Source organism: Emys orbicularis, chromosome 2 (assembly GCF_028017835.1).
Source record: "Emys orbicularis isolate rEmyOrb1 chromosome 2, rEmyOrb1.hap1, whole genome shotgun sequence".
Classification (NCBI taxonomy): Eukaryota; Metazoa; Chordata; order Testudines; family Emydidae; genus Emys; species Emys orbicularis.
The window spans coordinates 166675349-166700520 of NC_088684.1; the positions used below are offsets into that span (position 1 = coordinate 166675349).

At 49.4% G+C, this 25172-nt stretch overlaps 1 protein-coding gene across 1 annotated transcript in view; it reads right to left on the reverse strand.

Moving 5' to 3' along the window:
• Nucleotides 1-25172, reverse strand: part of SRD5A1 (steroid 5 alpha-reductase 1) — a 59448-nt gene that overhangs the window by 12623 nt on the left and 21653 nt on the right. Inside the window, exons 3-4 of the mRNA XM_065399546.1 lie at nt 3819-3920; nt 1021-1171 (exon numbers count right to left, since the gene is read on the reverse strand). Of these exons, the coding sequence (XP_065255618.1) occupies nt 1021-1171; nt 3819-3920 (253 nt within the window). The remainder of the gene's footprint in view (nt 1-1020; nt 1172-3818; nt 3921-25172) is intronic.

The window sequence follows — 25172 nt, forward strand, 5'->3', positions numbered from 1 at the left end:
TATGGCTCCCCAATTTTCAGGGTAGATCTGTACTGATAGAGTAGATCCTGAGCCTAATGCAAGTTAAAGCCACCTGGGGATTACGCTACCATGAATGTTCCAGCTATGCTCCTCTCCATGTCCCTTGTGTCACAACTGAGTGTGGAGGGGCTGGATGCATCAGCTAAGGATCTGCCCGCTTTCTGGCCCTCTTGTACTCCGCAGGCAACATAAAGGGTCCAAAACACAACTATGAAGCCGATCCTCTGTTGTTTTTTTTAAAAAGCCCAGTATTAACTGAATTACTTTAGGGGTTTAATATAGATACTTCTCTGGAGTATTTGCATCCCAAGTATTCCGATATTAATTGCTAGTACATCCATTTTACCAAGGCTAGTGATGGATTCTCCATCACTGACAATTTTTAAAACCAAGACTGGATGTTTTTCTAAAAGCTATGCTCTAGGAATTATTTTGGGAAGTTATATGGCTTGTGTTATACAGGAGGTCAGACTAGATGATCACAATGGTCCCATTTGGCCCTGGAATCTATGAAAATTAGAATTGTTTTTATTGTTTCAGCTGAGTGAAATGTAAGTAGTAAGCAAGCAACAAATACTTGCAAGTAAATTGGATTTTAAAAATTCCTTAGGTTTCAGGAAAGTGTTGTAAGTAACATTGGGCAGGATCCTCATCTAGTCACTTAATTCAACTGAGTTATGCCAATTTATACCTGCTCAGGAAATGGCCCTTTTTTTTTTTTTTTTTAAACATGATATTCTCCCTCTGCCATTTCTTAAAAAGCCCCATGAGATTAGTATAAATTATTTTATTTAAAAATGCTTTAAGTAATCCAAACGTAAAGTTATCAAAAGAAAAAATACTTTGGAGTCAACATTTTTGTATGGCTACATATAAAAAACCCCTTATCTTTATGTTCTATAAATATTTTTACACCCTAGAATTTGTGATTCAATAGCAGATTATTTAGAGGAAAAGTGAAGAGGAGGAGATTGAAATTTTAAAATTTCGAAAACTTACTGATGATGTTGGTGTGCCCTGGAACCTAGGATGAAAAGTGTGCATACGGCAAAAGCAGCACTTTCAATAGTGCAGCTGGCAAGAGCAAATCCAAACCATTCAAGAATCTCTCCAAAAAAGTTGGCTCCAGTTACATATTCAAACAATCCACCTAAAGAACACCACATTATTATTACTCTATGCAAGGAAAGTTGCAATGGTACCTGTAATTGTACTAACAGTTCCGTCAGGAAGGGCTGGCTAGATTTCCTTTATTAATCCCATTTGTGGTGAAAGAATTACTTCTTTGCAAGGTTTCTACTATGAATGAGTTTCTTTTGGGCTAAGCAGTTCTGAAATCTCAACTTTCAGACAATTTCTTAAATTACTAAAGTGTGGACAAAATAAGTTAACTGGTTTCAGTAGGTACTTTTGTGCCTACATACATTATTTTTACACTGAAAAAAGCTGACTGTTCATCCACACAAAAAAGTCTTTGTATGTACAAAATTCTAAAATGGTTGAATTATTCATATTTGTGTGTGCTATAGGGGCCCAGTCTTGTGTCCACTTAAGTTAGTGGTACTACTCCCAGTAGTAATAAGAGCAGAAAACAGCCCTAATTTTTCCCTCTAAGGTTAACAAGCATATCTACATTCATAATGGTGCAACACATAATACAGAGTACTCTAGACATCAATTATGCTGGTACAGTAGGCTCTTATGACTGAATGAAAAGCCTACTGACATATTTCTGAAAGTAGGAATATAGATATACAAGACTGATCAATGACTTCAAAACACCTGTAATAATTTACCATGTCAGTTTGCAAGCAACCATACAAAATATATTATGAGTGACTAGCAGGACAAGCTATTCCACTGCTATCCTAATAGCTATAAATACTATACAAAGCTTTGCTGATTATATAAAAAACAAATTCTACTACAAAATGCAGTTTTCCGTTTACTATTCTTGCAGCTGGGTAATAGCAGAGTTACGAGTGTATTCTGGAGGAATTATTTCACAATGGGAAATATTTTTTCCCCAGCTGACAGTGACTTTTATGTAAGGAGGCCTTAAAGTGGACTGTCCCATTGAGGACACTTGTTAGTTTAGTTATCCAGACCTAGCTGGGATGGAACCAGGTGATCCCTGGGCTGAAGATGGGACTACAGGAGGGCTTTGGTGATTAGCACTTAAGTAGAGAGAGGGGTTGCTGGGTCCTGGCAGCTTGTTACAATGTACAGTCATTAGAAAAAAAAGTAGCTAAATGTGTATGGTTTCCAGTGTTTGCATGTACAATTCACCTAACAGTACACCTTTATTCACATGCAGATGTCACTCTCTCATGTTGCTAGTACCTATGCTTGAAAATTTGGCACAAAGCCTACTAGAAATCCTCGACAAATGCCTGTAAAGCAATGGCCAATCTGGTCACAGAGCCCCACAAGTACACATTCAACTAACTGCTTCCAAGTTTTGAAATATATGTGAGAGCCAGAATTTATGAGAACTCAGAAGTGTGATATTTCTATTTATAAATGATAGCCTTTTTGAATAATACCATACTGTTTTCAAAGGGTCATTTAGTCAGATTAATACAATGTTTAATTTCTGTAACCTAGTGGGGCACCTTAGAAATTAAGTATCAGAGGGTAGCCGTGTTAGTCTGTATCCACAATTTAATCAGATGCATCTGAAGAAGTGAGGTTTTTTTACCCACGAAAGCTTATGCCCAAATAAATCTGTTTGGTTAAAAAAAAGCCTCACTAGGAAACAGGAACAAAAGAGTCTCAGGAGAATAGTAAACTTTACTGTTTTAACTCTGGCACCTAGTGAAAGAGACAAGGTATTAAAGAGTCCTAAATTGTATTTCACAACTGTATGAGCCTAAAGTCAACTCTTCACTACTGGGAATAAGTAAAATAAATCAAAGGATTTTAGCACCCTTATTCATTTAGAAGAGCACTGACTCAGAGTTCCATTGTAATCAGTAAGAGTACTCAGATGAGCAAATGCTGTTCAATTTAAGGGAGGCAAAAATCAGGGACAAAGTTTTAAAACTGTTTTCTTTAAGTAATAAAAATGAAACAGGATCAGAAAAGTACAGTGGATGCCAAGCACAGTACTTACACATTTGACATGAAAATTCTTACACCACATTTTGGTTTAAAGTTGTTGATTTTATTTAGGTAAATACATTTTTAAAAACAGCATCCTTCTACCTGTGCAGCAACTAGCCTCTCACTTTTTTCGCAAAACCTTTATATGTTGATCGTTTCACAGCAAGCCTGCAATCAAGTCTTGGGTGGGTGCTTTTATTCACAACTGTCAATGTTAGAGGGCAATCTCAAAATTAAAAATAAGAAGAATGACTGCCAAAGAAGAGATTGCAAGATGGTTGCAAAATTCAGTGGAAAGGCTTGTTAATTCTCAGGAGAGTGAATAAACACATTAACAAGAACTGTGAGAAAGCAGTGCAGAAGTGGAATATCTCAAAAAAACTGCAGAGCAACAAATATTAACAGGCCTTGGGTCATGACTAGTCACTAGACTCTACAAAAGCAGCCTTCTGCTCTCAGGCAATTACACAGAGATAGACAGAGTGTTTGCAGGGTAGTCAGACAGTTTCCCTTCGTTTTGAGTAATAAAGCCAATTTCTTGTTTCAGGAAATACACTTGAAAATCCTCTTCCCATTGGTTTCCTGGTCTTGATATTTGTTATGTCCCTGAGCAATTTATGTCCTTTAAATACAACAGAACCAAGTTTTGAGACATTCCTTTGGAATTTTAAATTCTTTAACTTTTTACTCACCTCTTGGTATTTTGTAGCCCGTTTCCCCTGGTTTTCTCAGATTTCTGAGAATGTGATCAGAATAGATATTAATTGTCATGCCACTCAGCCACCCTGCAAAACCTAAAGAAAAAGAGTCAAAGTAATAATATTAAAATACTGGACTGAAAACACCTGTTTTAATAGAACAAACTATGGTTTATACAAAGAAATAACCCTAAAATATAAGCAGTAATGTATCTCTAACTCTACATGAACCTGTAATTCCATCAAGCAGTTCTGGTGACGTAGGATTGGGGCCATAATTTACAAAGAACCAGTTGCAGGATTGGGGGCTATGAAAACAAGGACAGAAGGCTTTATTCTTATCACTACCCCAGATTTAAATTATACTTTTAATATATGCATATGTTCTCACACCCATACTGTGAAACTGAACTGCTCAAATAAACTAACATTCAAAAAGATGTTAAAGAAATTAATCCACATTGATCACTGCCAAAAAAGCATGCTTTAACCTATCTTTCACTGGATGTGTTCCTGAATTTTCCACAGCAGATTCATCATTTTAGTTGTTACACAGGAGTAAGCACTGCAGATCCTGATGCAGGCCCAGCACAGAAATGTACATCCATAAGGCCCCTAATTCTGGAAATATTTATGCACTTCTAATTTTGTGTATGTGAATAGCCCCACTGTCTGTACTGTGCCTGCATCAGGTTGTCTCAGTATTTTCCACAGATACAGCTTGTACCTTGTTAATATTAGACATTCCCACATTTCCTTGACTTCAATGAGACCTCTCATATGAGTAAACTTAAGTATGTGCAGGTTTGCAGAATCAGGCCTAAAACAGGAAAAGACGGTTACTCACCGTTGTAACTGTTGTTCTTCGAGATGTGTTGCTCATATCCATTCCAGTCAGGTGCGCGCGCGCCGCGTGCACGATCGTCGGAAAACTTTTACCCTAGCAACACCCGGTGGGTCGGCTGTGGAGCCCCCTGGAGTGGCGCCCTCATGGCGCCGGATATATACCGCAGCCGACCCAGCGCCCCCTCAGTTCCTTCTTGCCGGCTACTCCGACAGTGGGGAAGGGGGGCGGGTTTGGAATGGATATGAGCAACACATCTCGAAGAACAACAGTTACAACGGTGAGTAACCGTCTTTTCTTCTTCGAGTGCTTGCTCATATCCATTCCAGTCAGGTGACTCCCAAGCCCCACCTAGGTGGCGGGGTCGGAGTGAGACATTGCTGTGTGCAGAACCGCTGACCCGAAAGCAGCATCGTCTCTGGATTGTTGCACCAGCGCATAGTGCGCTGCGAACGTGTGCACCGAAGACCACACTGCAGCTCTACAAATGTCCTGGATCGGGACTTGAGCCAGGAAGGCAGTCGAGGAGGCCTGGGCCCTCGTGGAGTGAGCGGTGAGGCGTGGCGTCGGGACACCGGCCAGGTCGTAACAAGCACGAATGCAGGACGTGATCCAAGAGGACAGGCACTGTGAGGAGACCGGTGAGCCCTTCATCCGGTCGGCCACCGCAACGAAGAGTTGCGTCGTCTTTCTAAACGGCTTTGTACGGTCAATGTAGAAAGCCAGGGCCCTGCGTACGTCCAAAGAATGCAGACGCTGGTCTTGACGAGTAGCGTGTGGCTTTGGATGGAAGACCGGGAGAAAGATGTCCTGGTTTACGTGGAAAGGTGAAACCACCTTCGGAAGAAAGGCAGGGTGGGGGCGAAGCTGCACCTTGTCCTTGTGGAACACCGTGTATGGGGGCTCGGACGTCAGCGCTCTGAGTTCAGAAACACGCCGTGCTGAGGTAATGGCTACGAGGAAGGCCGTCTTCCAGGATAAGTACAGGAGCGAACAGGTCGCTAATGGTTCAAACGGGGGCCCTGTGAGCCTGGAGAGAACAAGGTTGAGGTCCCACGTTGGAACCGGCTGGCGTATTTGTGGGTACAGCCGGTCCAAGCCCTTGAGGAATCTAACGACCATCGGGTTAGAGAAGACCGATGACGAGAGTTCTCCTGGGTGGAATGCCGAAATGGCGGCGAGGTGAACCCTGATTGAAGATACCGCCAAGCCTTGCTGTCTTAGTGACAGGAGATAGTCCAGTATGAGAGGGATAGGTGCCTGCAAGGGGGACGTAGCCCGTTGCTGACACCAACAGGAGAACCGCTTCCACTTGGCTAAGTAAGTGGACCGTGTAGAGGGCTTCCTACTTCCCAGCAGGATCTGCTGGACGGACTGCGAACATTGTTGCTCCGTCTGACTCAGCCATGGAGCATCCACGCTGTGAGGTGGAGCGATTGTAGGTCGGGGTGACACAGACGGCCGTGGTCCTGAGAGATGAGATCCGGACTCAAGGGGAGCGTGATCGGCGCTTGAACCGACAGCTCTAGCAGTGTGGTGTACCAGTGCTGCCTCGGCCAAGCGGGAGCCACTAGAATTACTCGTGCCTGGTCGGTGCGGATCTTGAGCAGCACCCTGTGGACAAGCGGAAATGGGGGAAAGGCGTAGAACAGGTGACCCTTCCACGTTAGAAGGAATGCGTCCGACAGAGAGCCTGGAGCTCGTCCGTAAAGGGAGCAGAATGCGTGGCACTTCCTGTTGGCCCGGGATGCGAATAGGTCGATCTGGGGAAATCCCCACCTCCGGAAGACGGAATAGATGACATCCGGGCGAATCGACCACTCGTGCGTCTGGAAGGACCTGCTGAGACGGTCCGCCAGCGTATTCTGGACTCCAGGCAGGAATGATGCGGTGAGATAGATCGAGTGAGCGATGCAGAAGTCCCACAAGCGAATGGCCTCTTGGCATAGGAGCGATGAGTGGGCTCCGCCTTGCTTGTTGATATAAAACATGGCCGTGGTGTTGTCGGTGAGGACCAGCACGCAACGGCCCTGTAGGAAGTTGAGGAATGCCTGGCAGGCTAGGCGCACCGCCATCAGTTCCCGGACGTTGATGTGTAGGGCTAATTCGGAAGCGGACCACAGACCCTGGGTATGACGCTCCCCGAGGTGAGCGCCCCATCCTAGAGATGAAGCGTCCGTGACTAGGTGGAGGGAAGGTTGTGGGGCGTGAAAAGGCACTCCTGCACAGACCACTGCGCGATCCAACCACCAGGTGAGGGAGGTCAAGACCGAGGGCGGGACCGTGACCAGCATGTTCAGGTCGTCCCGGTGAGGACGGTACACCGATGACACCCAAGCCTGCAGTGGGCGAAGCCGCAGTCTGGCGTGGCTGGTTACGTAGGTGCACGAGGCCATGTGACCCAACAGGGTAAGGCATGTTCTTATGATGGTGAACGGAGATGCCCGCAGTCCATGAATGACGCGTGCGATGGACTGAAAGCGACCTTCTGGCAGAATGGCTCGTGCGCTTCTGGAGTCCAGGATCGCTCCAATGAACTCTATTCTCTGTGTTGGCACCAGAGTGGACTTCTCCCTGTTGAGTAGAATGCCCAGTTCGTGGAAAGTCTGTGTCACCATGTGGACATGAGCTTGAACTTGGTCCCTGGTGCGGCCGCGCACCAGCCAGTCGTCCAAATACGGGAACAGCTGTACCCCTCGTCGGCGAAGGTATGCCGCGACGACTGCCAGACATTTCGTGAACACTCTGGGAGCCGAGGACAAGCCGAAGGGAAGGACTGCGAATTGGTAGTGCACCTTGTTCACTACAAATCGCAGGAAGCGCCTGTGAGGCGGATAAATAGCTATATGGAAGTAAGCGTCCTTCATGTCGAGGGCGGCGAACCAGTCTCCAGGATCCAGCGAGGGAATAATGGTCCCCAATGATACCATGCGGAACTTCAACTTTACTATGAATTTGTTGAGTCCGCGCAGGTCTAAGATGGGACGTAGACCCCCTTTCGATTTGGGGATCAGGAAGTAGCGGGAATAAAACCCCCTGCCCCTTAACTCCTGCGGAACCTCCTCTATGGCTCCCATAGAGAGGAGCCCAAAAACCTCCTGTGAAAGGAGTTGCTCGTGAGAAGGGTCCCTGAAGAGGGACGGGGAGGGGGAGTGGGAGGGGGGGGGCGAGGAAAATTGGAGGGCGTATCCCTTCTCCACCGTGCGAAGGACCCAACGGTCTGATGTTATAAGGGACCAAGCACGGTGGAAACGGGAAAGGCGATCCCGGAAGGGGGGAGATGAATCCTGGGTGCTGGTTCTGGTGCCGTCCTCGACCGCACCTTCAAAAGGCTTGTCTAGGCCCTGAAGGTGGTCTCGGCTGGCCCGGGTTCTGACCGGGTTGAGGGCCGGTCGACCGTCGCCTACCGCCTCGACCCCGCCTCCTGGCAAAGTCCTGTCTCGGGCGAGGCGGGGGAGGGTAGAACCTCTGAGGCTGGGGCCTGAAGGGTCTGCGTTGTGGACCCGGGACGTGCATCCCCAGAGAGCGCATCATTGTTCGAGAGTCCTTAAGGTTTTGGAGCCTCGAGTCTGTCTTTTCCGAAAACAGGCCCTGACCCTCAAAGGGCAAGTCCTGGAGGGTCTGCTGCAGTTCAGGTGGCAGGCCCGACACCTGGAGCCAGGAGGTTCGCCTCATAGCTATACCCGACGCTAGGGTCCTAGCGGCCGAGTCGGCTATATCCAGTGAGGTCTGTAGGGAGGTGCGTGCCACCCGCTTACCCTCCTCTACCAAAGTTCCGAACTCTTCCCTAGATTCCTGGGGAACCAGTTCCTTGAACTTCTCCATGGAGGACCAGGTGTTAAAACTATATCGGCTTAGGAGCGCCTGCTGGTTGGCCGCCCTAAGCTGAAGCCCCCCCGCGGAATAGACCTTGCGCCCGAACAAATCGAAGCGCTTAGCGTCCTTCGATTTCGGCGCTGCCGCCTGCTGACCATGGCGCTCCCGTGCATTTACTGATGAGACCACCAGCGAGCACGGTTGAGGGTGAGTGTACAAGTACTCATGGTCCTTGGAGGGTACAAAGTACTTCCTCTCCACGCCCTTGGCCGTGGGGGGAATAGAGGCCGGGGTTTGCCAGATGGAGGTGGCATTGGTCTGAATGGAGCGAATCAGCGGTAACGCGACCCTGGATGGGGTGTCCGCTGAAAGGATGTTCACGATCGGGTCGTGAACCTCCACGATCTCCTCCATCTGAAGGTCCATATTGCGCGCCACCCGGCGCAACAGGTCCTGGTGGGCCCGGAGGTCTATGGGGGGCGGACCCATGGCGGATGTCCCCGCTACCGCCTCATCAGGCGAGGAGGAGGAGGATACGCCCGGTGGCAAGGGGTCCAAAGGCAAGTCTTGCTCCAGGTGCTCCTGGAGCTGGGCCTCGCTCGTCCCAGTGTCTATGGCCTGCGCCGGCGTGGGCACTGGAGCCTCCATGCCCCCTGGCGGGGGGCGGGAGATGGTGGCCTCCGGGGCTCTGGGCTCAGAGCGTGCCGAGCGGGAGGCAGACGGTGGGGCCCCTTGGGCTTGGTGATAGGCCCATGGGGTCCAAAAGGACCAGTGAGCAGGTCCCTGCGTAGGGTCCTCTGCCATGTCCTGCGAGTGCCCGAAGTCCGCCGAAGCCGCCTGTCCCTGTGGAGGGTAGGCCGATCTAGAGGCCCCTTCAGAGGAGTGGGACGCGGATCTTGACGGCCATGGCGGTGCCGAACGCGAAGCATCCGTCCCCGGCTGGTGCGGTGCCGGTCGGTGCCGGTCGTAGGACGATCTGTCCCAGCGTGCCGGAGAATGGTGCCTGGATCGGGATCGGTGCCGGTAGCCCCGCCGGTGCCGCGATCCGGATCTGGAGCGGGACGACGATCGCGACGACACCCGGTGCCGGGAGCGGTCCCTCGATCGGCGCTCATACCGGTACCGGGAGGTGCGCCTCGAGTCCGATCGGCGCCGGCGGTCGCGACGGTGCCGAGATGTAGAGCGGCGTCGCGAAGAGGATCTCGACCGCGAGTACGACCGGCGCCGAGGTGATAGTCGGCGCCGGGACTCCGAGCGGCGTCGGGACCTGCTCCGAGACCTGGAGCGGTGCCGAGAGTCCACGGTTGGAGACGGTGGGCGCACCAGTGCAGGCTTGCCTCTCGACTGCACAATGCGCGGAGCCACCGGTGCCGGGAGCTGCGACGGTGCCGGCTCCGTGAGTGCGATCAGGTCCCTCGCGGTATTAAACGTCTCCGGAGTCGAGGGGAGACAAGGTTCCACCACCAGCCTAGGTGGGGAAGCAGTCCGTACCGGACTCAACGGCCTCGGTGCCGGAGTCGACGGTGTGGCCGCCTGCTTTTGGCGGTCCAAAGGCGGACGCGGCTCTACCCCCGGCACAGGGGGAGCCGGCGTCTTCAGGGCAGCAGTGTCCTGAGCCTTGCGGGCCTTCTTATGGCCTGGAGAGAGGGATCGGCGCCGAGTCCCCTGAGGTGGGCGCGGTGCCGAAGTCTGCCGGTGCCGGGAGGACTTGTCCGCGGCGCCGGTCGGAGCCGCTGGGGCGCTGCGCACCGACGCGCTCGGTGCCGGGGTCGGGCGCGCCGAGGGAGGATCCGGGCTGAGCGCCGCCTCCATGAGGAGCTGCCGAAGCCGAAAGTCCCGCTCCTTCCTCGTTCGAGGCTTGAAGGCCTTGCAGATTGGGCACTTATCTGCGTGATGGGCTTCCCCGAGGCACTTCAAGCAGGAGGCGTGCGGGTCACTTGTTGGCATCGGCTTCGCGCAGGACGCGCACGGCTTAAAGCCAGGAGCCTTGGGCATGAGCCCGGTATGCTCCGGGGGGAAAAAAAGGGGGGAGAACAACCCCCTTAACCCCCGCTCACAATTTATAACAGCTACCAGCTAAATAACAACTATCTAAAGACTCTAACTACTATACAACTATCTAAACTATCTACAGAAATAAGCTAGACGCTAGGGAGTGTGGAGACCAGCTAAGCTGTGCTCCGTAGTTCCAACGACCGTCAGGGGCGGTAAGAAGGAACTGAGGGGGCGCTGGGTCGGCTGCGGTATATATCCGGCGCCATGAGGGCGCCACTCCAGGGGGCTCCACAGCCGACCCACCGGGTGTTGCTAGGGTAAAAGTTTTCCGACGATCGTGCACGCGGCGCGCGCGCACCTGACTGGAATGGATATGAGCAAGCACTCGAAGAAGAACACCTACTTCTAAAAATTCTGCTACAGAGATTGAGTGCTGAGACTGCTGTCCAGCTTGGATGGCAAGCTTTTGAGTAAACTGCAAAGGCTCCATGAGCCCATATGGAGGCAGAGTTCTCTAGATTAGTGGATGTCATAGGTTTCACCCCCATTCTGGACTTTAGAGTACGGATATGGGGACCTACATGTGAACCCCTAAACTGAATTACCAGTTTAGATCTGGTTTTGCTGCCACCACTCCCAAGTTCTAACTCCTTTCCCTGGGTAGCCTTGAGAGACTTCACCAATTTCCTGGTGAACACCGATCCAAACCCTTGGATCTTAACACAAGGAGAATTTAACCATCCCCCCTTCTTTCCCCCCCACCAATTCCTGGTGAGTCCAGATCCAATCCCCCTGGATCTTAACACAAGGAAAAATCAATCAGGTTCAAAAAAATCAAAAAAAGCTTTTACCTTTCTTTTCTTTAAAAAAAAAAAAAAAACCCTCTGGGAGATAGCATACAAGCTGATTTCACAGACAACAGATTCAAAACACAGAGGATGCTCCCCTGGGCAAAAACTTAGTTACACAAAAAATACCCAATTTGATTATTCCCTAATGCCCAAGACAAGTTAATAGGTTTATGTTTATTTCTTTTATTTCCTTCACTAATACTCACTACTTGATAAGAGGCTGAGTTCTGGAGCTTTCCCACTCCGGTCAAAACTTAAACTGAAACTAAACAAAGGAAACTTCCCTCCTTCCTTTTGAAACATCTTATCCCCCCATTGGTTCCTCTGGTCAGGTGTCAGCTAGGCTAGGTGAACTTCTTAACCCTTTACAGGTAAAAGAGGCATTAACTCTTAACTATCTGTTTATGACAGTAGGTGAAGGGTCAGAATCCATTAGCTATGGATGTAAGACCTTAACTACAGTTTCTGCTAAGAACTTTTCAATATAGGCCCAGAGTCCAGAGCTTGGCTTGGGCTATGGGGGCTGGCTAATAGAGAACAATACATAGCTCAAAGGAAGCTGGGGTAAACAGATAACCTTGTGTGTTTCAAGTCAGTGAGCGGAGTCAGCATAACTCCAAATGTAATTGGGCGTCCTTATTGTGAGTTATAGACACATGAATCGCCGAGAAAGGGCTCATGGTTACTCCCTAATGCAGGGAGGAGATAGTGGTACAATACCCCTCAGATCCTAGACAAGGTTCGGGGAGAGGCCTAATATGATTAACATGAGTTATGACACCCTCCCCTCACAGATGTATGCCAGTCCTAGCCCACAGAAATGCAAGGGTAAACTTGTGAAATTGTTAAGTACTAATTACTGCTTTTTGCTTTAAATCTCTGGGAATGTACCTGTTGGTCAACCGAGAGAGCTGCTACCTCATTCCCCTGGACCCCAAAATTAGGATTTAACCTATATACTTTAATAGACATAGTTTGGGGGTAATTACCTGTGTGTCAGCAATATGTTAATTTGGGCCATGGGCAGAAGCATTATGTAATCTTTTAGACCATTGGCTTATTGTGCTCATCTTGTCTTGCTGTTAGAACCTATCCAGGGGTTTGGGAAAACCTGTCGCTTCTCTCTGCCCAATGAGCACCCTATATAATCTATTGTAACTAATTGTTTTGCAATGTCTCTGAGGCCTGGTCTACACTAGGCGTTTATGTCGAATTTAGCGCCATTAAATCGAATTAACCCTGCACCCGTCCACACCACGAGGCTATTTAGTTCGACATAGAGGGCTCTTAAATTCGACTTCTGTACTCCTCCCCAACGAGGGGAGTAGCGCTAAATTCGACATGGCCATATCGAATTAGGCTTGGTGTGGATGGAAATCGACGCTAATAGCTCCGGGAGCTATCCCACAGTGCACCACTCTGTTGATGCTCTGGACAGCAGTCCGAGCTCGGATGCTCTGACCAGCCACACAGGAAAAGCCCCGGGAAAATTTGAATTCCTTTTCCTGTCTGGGCAGTTTGAATCTCATTTCCTGTTTGGACAGCGTGGCGAGCTCAGCAGCACTGGCAACGATGCAGAGCTCTCCAGCAGAGATGGCCGTGCAATCCCAGAATAGAAAGAGGGCCCCAGCATGGACTGATCGGGAAGTCTTGGATCTCATCGCTGTGTGGGGCGATGAGTCCGTGCTTTCCGAGCTGCGCTCCAAAAGACGGAACGCAAAGATCTATGAGAAAATCTCGAAAGCCATGGCAGAGAGAGGATACAGCCGGGATGCAACGCAGTGCCGCGTGAAAATCAAGGAGCTGAGACAAGGCTACCAGAAGACCAAAGAGGCAAACGGATGCTCCGGATCCCAGCCCCACACATCCCGTTTCTACGAGGCACTGCATTCCATCCTTGGTGCGGCCGCCACCACTACCCCACCACTGACCGTGGACTCTGAGGATGGGATATTGTCCACGGCCGGTTCCTCGGACATGTTAGCGGACGGGGAAGATGAGGAAGGAGATGAGGAGGACGAGGCAGTCGACAGCGCTTACCAAGCTGATTTCCCTGACAGCCAGGAGCTCTTCATCACCCTTACAGAGATCCCCTACCAACCGTCCCCAGCATTTAACCCGGACACAGATTCAGGGGAAGGATCAAGCGGTAAGTGCTTTAAACATATAAACCTTTATTTTTTACAAAACTTGAATATTAAGACTAAGAACAATCTGTGAATCGTGATTTCTTCCCCCTGGGCGCTTAAGTAATCAGTAACAACTATTTAAAAAAAATCAAACAGTGTCCGGTTGTGCATGATTGTGCTGCCCAAGCTGCTCCACTCTTTAGTCCCTGCTACTGCAGCTATATTAGAATACTGTCTATATGTCCTGGGATAGAGCAGTAATCCTCCACGGACATCTCCACAAAGCTCTCCTGCAGGTAATGGGATAGCCTGTTCATCAGGTTCCTGGGGAGAGCGGCTTTACTTGGTCCTCCGAAGTACGAGACGTTCCCGCGCCAGGAGACAAGCAGGTACTCTGGTATCAGTGCCTTGCATAGCATGGCGGCATAGGGCCCCGGTCTCTGCAGGCTTTCTCGAAGCATCCGTTGGATCTCGGTGTCCGGGATCCTCATGAGAGTAATGTCGCTCATGACAACCTGCTTTGAATTAGGTAGGGGACTGTTAGTATTGGGACTGCTTGCAACAAGTTCCTTTACAGAACTGTGACCGCTGGTTTACAGCCACGCGGTGGGGGCGGGAGAGGGCCAGCATCCAGGGATCTTTCCCTGGCACATCCGCAAGGGGGTGGGACAGGGCCAGAGTTCCTGCTTGGCCGATTGCTGGCAGCACAGACTGGCAGTGCTTTCAATGTGAAAGGAGGCCAGTGGTACTCCTAAAGTTTTAAGCAGCCACAAGTCTACGGCTTACCATGTTTGCCTGCTACAGAGAGTACCGTGTCCTGCCCCGCTTCCCAGATCGGCAGTGCAAAAGCCCAGGCACTGAAGGCGAGGTTCGAAAATTCGACCTTGTCCTGAGTGCGCATGTGATAGGTGTGGTTCATGGTCTTGTTCACAGAGAAAGACTATGTTCTTGATTCACAACTACATTTATGTTTCGGAGGAATTCACTGTCTTTTCCTCATTCCCACAGCCACATCTGCGACTGTCTCCCAACCCAGCCTGGCATCACACTCCCAGAGGCTAGCGCACATTAGGCGGAGGAAGAAGAAGACGCGAGAGGACATGTTCTCAGAACTAATGGGCTGCTCCCGAGCCCAGGCAGCACAGCAGAACCAGTGGAGGGAGAATTTGTCCCAAATGCACCGGACACACATGGAACGTGAGGAGAGGTGGCGGCAGGAAGACCAGCAGGCGACTCAAACGCTGCTTGGACTTCTGAGGGAGCAAACGGACACGCTCCGGCGCCTTGTTGATGTTCTGCAGGAACGGAGGCAGGAGGACAGAGCCCCGCTGCAGTCTATCAGTAACCGCCCTCCCCCGCCACCAAGTCCCATAACCCCCTCGCCCAAAGTCCAAAGAAGGAGGGGCGGCAGAGTCCGTGAAAACTCTCACTCCACCCCTGCAGACTGCTCAAGCACCAGAAGGCTGTCATTCCACAAAATTTGAAAAATCCTTTCCTGCCCGCCTCACCCAAGCCCCCGTCCAACTTTCACCCCCCAGTTTCCTGTCTGGTTGATAATAAAAAATATGTTTCTGTTCATTACTGTTTCAGTCTGGCTCTTTTGAGGGAGACTCTGTCTGAAGGGGGGGAAGGGGCTTGGTAATTGGACAGGACAGTCACCTTTAGCAGGGTACAGAGGCGGGGGCAGGTCCAGCAGCAGGGCACATACACAGTGCAGTGACTAGTTACCCTGGTCAGTCTGGGAGGTGGTTTTCATGTTCTGTGGGGGGCGGGGGGGGGTTGGTTGCTCTGTGACTTTGTGGCGGGGGAGGGCAGTTACAGATCTTATGCAGCGGTCCTTGTCCTGGATCACAGAGCCACGCAGCAGGGGATCTGTAACCCTCCTCCCACTGCCAGAAAGTCACATAGCCCCCACATACACGCAGTCCCGCTCAGGAGGAAACAACCAGTCCGCCCCTGCGAATCCTGTCATTCCTGGAGTTTAGAAGGATCATTTGCATCAGTACACTACACCCGCTCTCCACCACAGTCTGCGTCCCCGGTTTCAAAGATTCCCGCGAAAACAGTACTAAAGACAACGGTGTTCAATAACAAAATAAAACTGATTTTATTTTTTTGCAAGGGGGTGGAGGGGGTCTGTAACTGGAGAGGATAGTCATCCTTAACTGGGTAAAGAAACGGGGGCAGGTTCAGCTTCTCTGTACAGAAACTTAAGTCACTGGTTACCCTGCTCACTGTGGAACCTGGCTTTCAAAGCCTCCCGGATGCACAGCGCGTCCCGCTGGGCTCTTCTAATCGCCCGGCTGTCTGGCTGGGCATAATCAGATGCCAGGCTATTTGCCTCAACCTCCCACCCCGCCATAAAGGTCTCCCCCTTGCTCTCACACAGATTGTGGAGCACACAGCAAGCAGCTATAACAATGGGGATATTGGTTTCGCTGAGATCACAGCGAGTGAGTAAGCTTCTCCATCTCCCCTTGAGACGTCCAAAAGCACACTCCACCACCATTCTGCACTTGCTCAGCCGGTAGTTGAACAGTTCTTTTTCAGTGTCCAGGGCGCCAGTGTAGGGCTTCATGAGCCAGGGCATTAGCGGGTAGGCTGGGTCCCCAAAGATCACTGTAGGCATCTCCACATCCCCAAGAGTTATTTTGTGGTCCGGGAAGTAAATACCTTCCTGCAGCCGTCTAAACAGACCAGAGTTCCTGAAGACGCGAGCGTCATGAACCTTGCCCGGCCATCCAACGTTGATGTTGGTAAAACGTCCCCTGTGGTCCACCAGTGCTTGCAGCACCATTGAAAAGTAGCCCTTTCGGTTGATGTACTGGCTGGCCTCGTGGTCCGGTCCCAGGATAGGGATGTGAGTTCCATCTATAGCCCCACCGCAGTTTGGGAATCCCATCGCGGCGAAGCCATCTATGATGACCTCCACGTTTCCCAGGGTCACTACCTTTGAGAGCAGTACCTTGACGATTGCGTTGGCTACTTGCATCACAACAACCCCCACGGTAGATTTGCCCACGCCAAACTGGTTCGCGACAGACCGGTAGCTGTCCGGCGTTGCAAGCTTCCAGAGGGCTATGGCCACTCCCTTCTGGACAGTCAGGGCTGCTCGCATCCGGGTGTCATTGCGCTTCAGGGTAGGGGACAGCAACTCACAAAGTTCCATGAAAGTCCCCTTCCGCATGCGAAAGTTTCGCAGCCACTGGGATTCGTCCCAGACCTGCAGCACTATGCGGTCCCACCAGTCCGTGCTTGTTTCCCGTGCCCAGAATCGCCGTTCCACAACATCCACATGACCCATTGTCACCGTGATGTCCTCGGAGCTGGGTCCCGTGCTTTGTGAGAGGTCTGTGCCCCTCTCAGAGTTCAGGCCCTCACCGCGGTGCCGTAGCCTCCTCGCCTGGTTTAGCTGCATCTGCCTCTGGGAAAGGTGGATGATAACCTGCGAGGCGTTGACAAGGGCCACAACTGCAGCGATGGTCGCAGCGGGATCCATGCTCGCAGTGCTGTGGCGTCTGCGCTGTCACTGACCCGAAAAGTGCGCGAACTGATTTCCCGCCGGCGCTTTCGGGGAGGGAGGGAGGGCGGTAGTGACAGACGGATGACGACAATTACCCAAAAGCACCCTCAACCCTTTTTTTTTACCCAGAAGGCATTGGCGGCTCGACCCAGAATTCCAATGGGCAGCGGGGACTGCGGGAACTGTGGGATAGCTGCCCACAGTGCACCGCTTCCAATGTCGACGCTTTCCCCGTTAGTGTGGACTCACAAAGTCGAATTACTGTCCTTAGTGTGGACACACAAGTTCGACTTTGCAATATCGATTCCACATATTCGATTGAAGTGAAATCGAAATAGCCTCGTAGTGTAGACATACCCTGAGCCTAATAAGCAAAGTGACACTCCGCCAGTGCTGTGCGTAATAAACTCCTGTGCTTGACTCTACACATTATGGATTATTGTTCCTTCAGTAGGTCTATCAGAGATGAGGAGACTTTCCATTGTTTCAGCAAGTTAATATGAAAAATAAAGAATATTAAATATTCCAGACTCACCCACTGCTACCTGTTCCCACAAACCTCCTCCTCTTGGTTGCAATATTAAGCCAAGAAATTGAATGCAAATGCTGACCTTCTTTCCAAAAAGAGGTGTGTGTGTGTGGGGGGGGGGGGGTAAGTGGAAACTAAGGGCTGGTCTCCACTGTGGGGAGATTGACGCTGCTGCAATCCATTTAGCGGGTCTAGTGGTACTCCAGCTCTCAAAAAAGAGTAAGGGAAGTTGACCGGAGAGCATTTCCCATCGACTCTGAAGGCATCAGAGTAAGTTGACCTAAGCTACGTCGACTCCAGCTACGTTATTCATGTAGCTGGAGTAGCATAACTTAGGTCGACTTAACCCCGTAGTGAAGACAAGCCCTAAGCTTCCAACAAGTATGCCTTTAACACTCAGGGATGAAGAAAAAGTGAGGATTGAATGTACAAAGGATCTTGCAGTGAGGGGATTACAACCATACCCCTAACAGCCCTGTGTTGCAGGAGAATGGAGCCATTGGTCAAACAGGCTGCATGCAATCAACTAATGAAGACTGGTGGATCAGCAGGATCTCATGAAGTCTCCTTACCCCCAGGAAAGAATATAAACTAGAGCAAAAAGAGAGATATCTGGAGAAAACTAGATGACTGGTGCTCCCATTTGCTGTCTTTGGGGGTCACCGTTGAAGAAAGCCCACTTCCATCATACTTTAAAGGACAATGCCAACTTAAAAATCACAGTCTGAAAACACACCTATCATTACAAGAAATATCTAGGATCACTATAACTGACAAAATTAAGAATATTTTCCTCTGTTTCCAGCTTGCTTAAGTTTGTGTATTGACAGCACTTTGGCCCAAACCCACTTACATGCCTAAATCCCAGACTCAGGTGCCTAAACTGGGGGTGTAGGCACCTTGGGTCCCACTGCAGGCTCCATTGCAATTCACAAAACTCCCACTGAACCCTGTAGTTGCCTAAACTCACTGAGTGTCTAAGTTTTCAGAGTAAAAGTTTCCTAGGCACCTACATTTCTGGGCAAGTGCACGGCTGCCACCCTCTAGGCGTCCAGATATTTATCTCCTGCCTAAGCCCCAGAGCAACTCACAAGCTGTGGGGGGAGGGGAAGAGGGAAATAAGCATGCAGCCACCTCAGTTGCATGCAGGGCCCAATCTGGTAGGTGACCTCTGAGCACTACCAGAGCAGGTCCCTTTCAGAATCCAACTGGAGGAGAAGGATATGGTCATGCCCACCTTAAAACCTTTAACCCAGGGGTTAGAGCACTTACCTGGGTTAAATTCCTCCCTCTGCCGCAGAGGGGGAAAGGATTTGAACATTGGTCTCCCAAGAGAGTGCTCTAACCACCAGTTTAATGTGGGACTCCCTCAGTATCTCCTGTTGAAGCTGTGGATAAATAATGAAAGAGTGATAAGAACAGCAGGACTGGGGACTGGACCGTGGGTCTCACATCTCACATGAATGCCCTAACTACTGGACTCCAGTCACTCTTTCTATATATGACTTATAAGTATTTATGCACAGTGAAACAGTTTCAACAAGCACTCACATCAGACTATCCCATAGCTCTGTGGCAAGAACACCCCCCTAAAAAGTGAGAGACCCATGTTCAAATCCTTTCTTCCCCTTGAGTGGGGTGTTGCCTAAACCCTAGATGAGTGCTCTAACCACCAGGCTAAAAGTTATAAGGGGAGCATGGAGTGAGGCAGGCAGGTAACTCATTCACACAAGAAATGACTCAGGCACCTAACTCCAGGTGGCAGGTTCCCTTTCATGGATTGCTAAACAGAGATAGATGCCTATCTCAGAGGGGATAGTTTAGCACACACCCCTCATCAGCATCTCCCATTGGCTAGCTTGGGCAGCTCCCCACCTACTGTTCTGTCTTTTGTGAATCATGTTGTAAGGCACCTCTCCCTCCCCCCCATTCATTATATAGTGAACCTAGGCACTTAATTCAGATTTTGTAGATGACAGTGGTGTTCCTGTGATTTCGTAGGCACCTAAAAGTTAGCTGCCATGATACTGAGCATTGCAACAACTAAGTGCCTGTGTGGATCCAGGCCTTTGTGTATAGTTAGGCATCAATCCAGAATGAGCTCTGTGTGAGCAGAAAAAACGGTTGCTTAACTATACTATAACTATTGTTCTTCAAGATGTAGGTGCAGATGTGTATTCCATTCAGGTGTGCACATCCAGTGCACTGAAGTCAGAGAATTCTATAGTATCCTACGCCTAGTTGTGGTCCCTCCTGAGACTAATTAGGGGCAGTGCCGCCATGGGTGGTGGGTTTAATAGGCCAGGGTATGCTATGCCTCCCCAAACAGGATGTGGCACACCTCCCTTTGGAGGCATCCTGACGACCCACCACATTTGAGAGTGCGGATGCCTGGGCTGTAGCCTCACCTGCATTCTGCCTCAAGGCCCCGCTCCACTCTTCCCCCATGGCCCCACCCACACTGCTCCTCTTCCAGCCCTGCCTCTTTCCCCCAAGGCTCGCCCTTGGTTGGCCCCTTCCTGTCCCCGCTCCACCCCTTCCCCTAAGGCCCCATTGCTCACCGAGTTGCTCCTCTCCTCCAAGCCCCCCTTCACCGAGGCCCCCCACAACTGCTGCCATCGCTCACTCCTCTCCTCCGTTGAGGAGAGGAGCAAGCGGTGATGGTGAGACCTTGGGGGAGGGGGCCAAGCTAGGGTGTGACCTCGGGGGAGGAGGCCGAGCAGGGGGCAGGGCCAAGTTCTGGGTGCTGCGGGAGCTTCCAGCACTCACGCTAGCCTCCCTAAATTCCCTCTAGCTGATGTTACAGCAATCAGCAAGGCTGTCTTTTGGCAAAGGAGGGAAAGAGAATGTGATGCTAGGGACTCAAGTGGGGGTCCCACAAGGGCAGCAAGCACATGTTAAGGTCTGAGAGGGGAACCACTTTTTACACGTGGAAAGACACTGATAATACCTTTCAAAAATCTAACTACCATGGAGTTGGAAAATACAGACTTCCCTTGGATCGGGGGATGAAACGCTGAGATCGCTGCTAAGTGGGTCCTCAGTGAGTTGAGAGACAGACCTGATTTAAGATGCAACAGGTAATCTAAAATGATGCATGCTAACTACCCTGTGAGGACACTGCTCACGCGAAGAGAAGGTTACTCACCCAGTACAGTAACTGAGGTTCTTTCAGATGTGTCCCCCTGGGTGTGTTCCATTGTAGATGGGATCAGAGAACTTCGGTAGCAATGCCTGCTGTCCGCACATACACTCCTTCCTGTCTCATGCCATGAGAGGCATCTATATAGCGCTGTGCAGTCTATCTGCCCTCAGTTCCTTCTCTGCGTCAGAGTCTATGTTTGAACTCCGAAGCAGAGGGGAGGAGGGCGAGTAGTGGAGCACCCATAGGGACACACATCTTGAAGAATCTCAGTTACTGCACAGGGTGACTAACCTTCTCTTATGCTTATAATAGTGTCCCTATGGGTGCTCTACTCAGACCTCCTCATTCCACCAAATGAGGACAGTTCAGCTTTCCCCTACCCCTTTCTTTTCCTTGTTTAAAGTCAGACTCCCTCTTCCGGAGCACTGCAGCCCTAGAGGCCAGATTCACAAAAGGTCTGAGGTGCCTAAAAATCAGAATCAGGCCCAACTGGAATTCACAAAACCCCCACTCAGCTACCCCCAAATCCTGTAGATGCCTAAATTCTCTCAGCGACTAAATTCTTTCAGTAAAAGTTCCCTAGGTGCCTATGTTTCTGCCTCTGAACAAAAACACTGCAGCCCCACACCAAGCATCCAGACGCTGAAGCTCCAGAGCAATGTATGAACCAGTGGAAAATAGGGGTTTCTCCACCTAACTTGCCTATCCGGTAAGCGTGCTCAAAGCTTGCCTATCAGATTGGGCCACTATAAGAGAGCTTATTTAATAGCAAAGAATAGACATTGAAATGATAGAAAATAAGAAATAAATGGTTATATATAAAAAATATGCTTTCTAGAGCCTAAAATTAACTAACAAGGCATTCACCTATCTCCTACAAAATAGCTTACCTCAAGTATTTTTCCCAGTGTTTTTAACCAATTTGGCTGAGATGCCTCAGACATTCAAGCCCACTGGCGGCTTGTCCTCACACACTGAAGGAATAATTGGAGATTCATCTGCACCCAGATACAGCTTAAAAAGTTCATAGTCTTATCCTTTAACATGATAACCCATGCTGTTTCTCTTTTTCCCCGCAACCTCCACAATCAGTTAGCATTTTGCTCAGACTGTGAAGGGCCATCCATTGTGAACCATAGAATACTTAATCAGTGACGTGCCTTAACTCACAGACGTAAAGAACATAAATTTTAGTACATATACATAACTACACATATTACCCATACATACATCTCAAAATGATTATGATAACCAGTGTGATACAGGCTTTTATTAGAGTCCTTACATGGCACTCTTTGGTGGATTAGTAGATAGAATCATAGAAGATTAGGGTTGGAAGAGATCTCAGGAGGTCATCTAGTCCAATCCCCTGCTCAAAGCAGGACCAACACCAACTAAATCATCTCAGCCAAGGCTTTGTCAAGCCGGGCCTTAAAAACTTCTAAGGATGGAGATTCCACCACCTCCCTAGGTAACCCATTACAGTGCTTCCTTCGATCTGCTGGCAATGCTCCTACTAATACTAATATGCCATTGGCCTTCTTGGCAACAGGGGCACACTGCTGACTCATATCCAGCTTCTCATCCTCTAATCCCCAGGTCCTTTTCTGCAGAACTGCTGCTTAGCCAGTCGATCCTCAGCCTGTAGAGGTGCAAGGGATTCTTCCTTCCTAAGTGCCGAACTCTGCACTTGTCCTTGACGAACCTCAGCAGATTTCTTTTGGCCCAATCCTCCAATTTGTCTTGATCACTCTGGACCCTATCCATACCTTCCATTGTATCTAACTCTCCCCCCAGCTTAGTGTCATCTGTGAACTTGCTGAGGGTGCAATCCATCCCATCATCCAGATCATTAATAAAGATGTTGAACAAAACTGGCCCCAGGACCGACCCGTGGGGCACTCTGCTTGATACCGGCTGCCAACTAGACATGGAGCCATTGATCACTACCCGTGGAACCCGACAATCTAGCCAGCTTTCTATCCACCTTATAGTCCATTCATCCAATCCATACTTTAACTTGTTGGCAAGAATACTGTGGGAAGACCGTATCAAAAGCTTTGCTAAAGTCAAGATATATCACATCCACCGCTTTCCCCATATCCACAGAGCCAGTTATCTTATCATAGAAGGCAATCAAGTTGGTCAGGCATGACTTGCCCTGGGTGAATCCATGTTGACTGTTCCTGATCACCTTCCTCTCCTCCAAGTGCTTCAAAATGGATTCCTTGAGGACCTGCTCCATTATTTTGCCAGGGAGTGAAGTAAGGCTGACTCCCAGGTTCTCTTTCTTCCCTTTTTTAAAGATGGGCACTATATTTGCCTTTTTCCAATCGTCTGGGACCTCCCCCAATAGCCACGAGTTTTCAAAGATAATGGCCAATGGCTCTGCAATCACATCAGCCAACTCCCTCAGCACCCTTGGACGCATTAGATCTGGACCCATGGACTTGTGCATGTCCAGCTTTTCTAAATAGTCCTTAACCTGTTCTTTCACCACTGAGGGCTGCTCACCTCCTCTCCATGCTGTATTGCCCAATGCAGCAGTCTGGGAGCTGACCTTGTCTGTGAAGACCAAGGTAAAAAAAGCATTGAGTACTTCAGCTTTTTCCAAATCATCATGTCACTGTGTTGCATCCCCCGTTCAGTAAGGGTTCCACACCTTCCCTGACCTTCTTCTTGTTACTAACATACCTGTAGAAACCCTTCTTGTTACCCTTCACATTCCTTGCTAGCTGCAACTTCAATTGTGCCTTGGCCTTCCTGATTACACCCCTGCATGCTCTAGCAATATTTTATACTCCTCCCTAGTCATCTGTCCAAATTTCCACTTCTTGTAAGCTTCCTTTTTGAGTTTAAGATCACTGAAGATAGATGCCTTACCCAAGGGATCTCTGTAACCCTTATGTACCACTGTGCCCTCTCTCAGTTGACATCAAAATGTCCTTGAGTCACATCCCCCTCTCCACCTCAGGGGACAAAGGGATAAGAACAGGGATCTGCCACCTCTGTTAGTTAGTTCTCTAACCTCTAGACTATAGGATATTCTGATGTGGAGTTCCTTCAGTCTCTCTTGTTGAAGCTGTTCCACTGTAGATAAATAATTTTAAAAAGTAATTGGGCCAGACAGAGTGAAAGCACACAAGCCTGAGAATGACTATCTAGACTGGTGTTAGAGCACTCACCTGGGAGGTGGAAGACCCAGGATCCAGTGCCCTGGCTCCAATGACTCCCTGCAGCCCAGGCTTAGGTGCTTATCTCTATGAGAGTGGCAGGGCTTAACACATATTCCTTCCTTTTGGCAGCTCCCATTGGCTAGCTTAGGTGAGGAACTGCCTAGAATGCTGACTCTTGTGAATCCCACTGAGAGGCACCTACACCTCTACCTCGATACAACGCTGTCCTTGGGAGCCAAAACAATCTTACCGCGTTACAGGTGAAACCATGTTATATCAAACTTGCTTTGATCCACTGGAGTGCGCAGCCCTGCCCCCCGGAGCACTGCTTTACTACGTTATATCCGAATTCGTGTTATATCGGGTCGCATTATATTGGGGTAGAGGTGTATTTCTCCCTATTCAATGTATAGGAAGCCTAGGCGCCTAACCCAGGCTTTGTGAATCCCAGTGATTTTCTAAGTGCCTCAAAGTTAGACATGGCAGTGCTCAGTGTCATCACACTTACATTTCTTTGTGACTCTAGCCCAGCAGATAATTTCCAAAAGAGTTTTTCATAAGAACGACCATACTGGGTCAGACCAAAGGTCTTCGGACAGTGGCCAATGCCAGGTGCCCCAGAGGGAATGAACAGAACAGGTAAGCAAGTGATCGATCCCATTTCCCATTCCCAGCTTCTGGCAAACCGAGGCTAGGGACACCATCCCTGTCCATCCTGGCTAATAGCCATGGATGGACCTATCCTCCATGAACTTATCTAGTTCTTTTTTGAACCCTGTTATAGGCTTGGCCTTCACAACATCCTCTGGCAAGGAGTTCCATGGGCTGACTATGCATTGTGTGAAAAAATACTTTGTTTTAAACCTGCTGCCTATTAGTGATCCCTAGTTCTTGTGTTATGTGGAGTAAATAACACTTCCTTATTTACTTTCTCCACACCAGTCATGATTTTATAGACCTCTATCATATCCCCCTTTAGTCATCTCTTTTCCAAGCTGAAAAGTCCTAGTCTTATTAATCTCTCCTCATATGGCAGCCATTCCATACCTCTAATCATTTTTGTTGTCCTTTTCTGAACCTTCCCTCTTATCCCATGACAGCTTACTTTGCTTAAGAGCCTTTGGTGAGGGACCTTGTTGACCCCCCTCAAAGAATTCTAGTAGATTGGTGAGGCATGATTTCCCTTTACAAAAACCATGTTGACTCTTCCCTAACAAATTATGTTCATCTAGGTCCCACCAATCTGGGCCCAGATTGGCTCCCAATAAGCCCTTTTCTGATTGGCTGCCCATCTGTGCAGGCCCACTGGCCTGCTGCAGTTTAAATTTACCAGGAGTGGG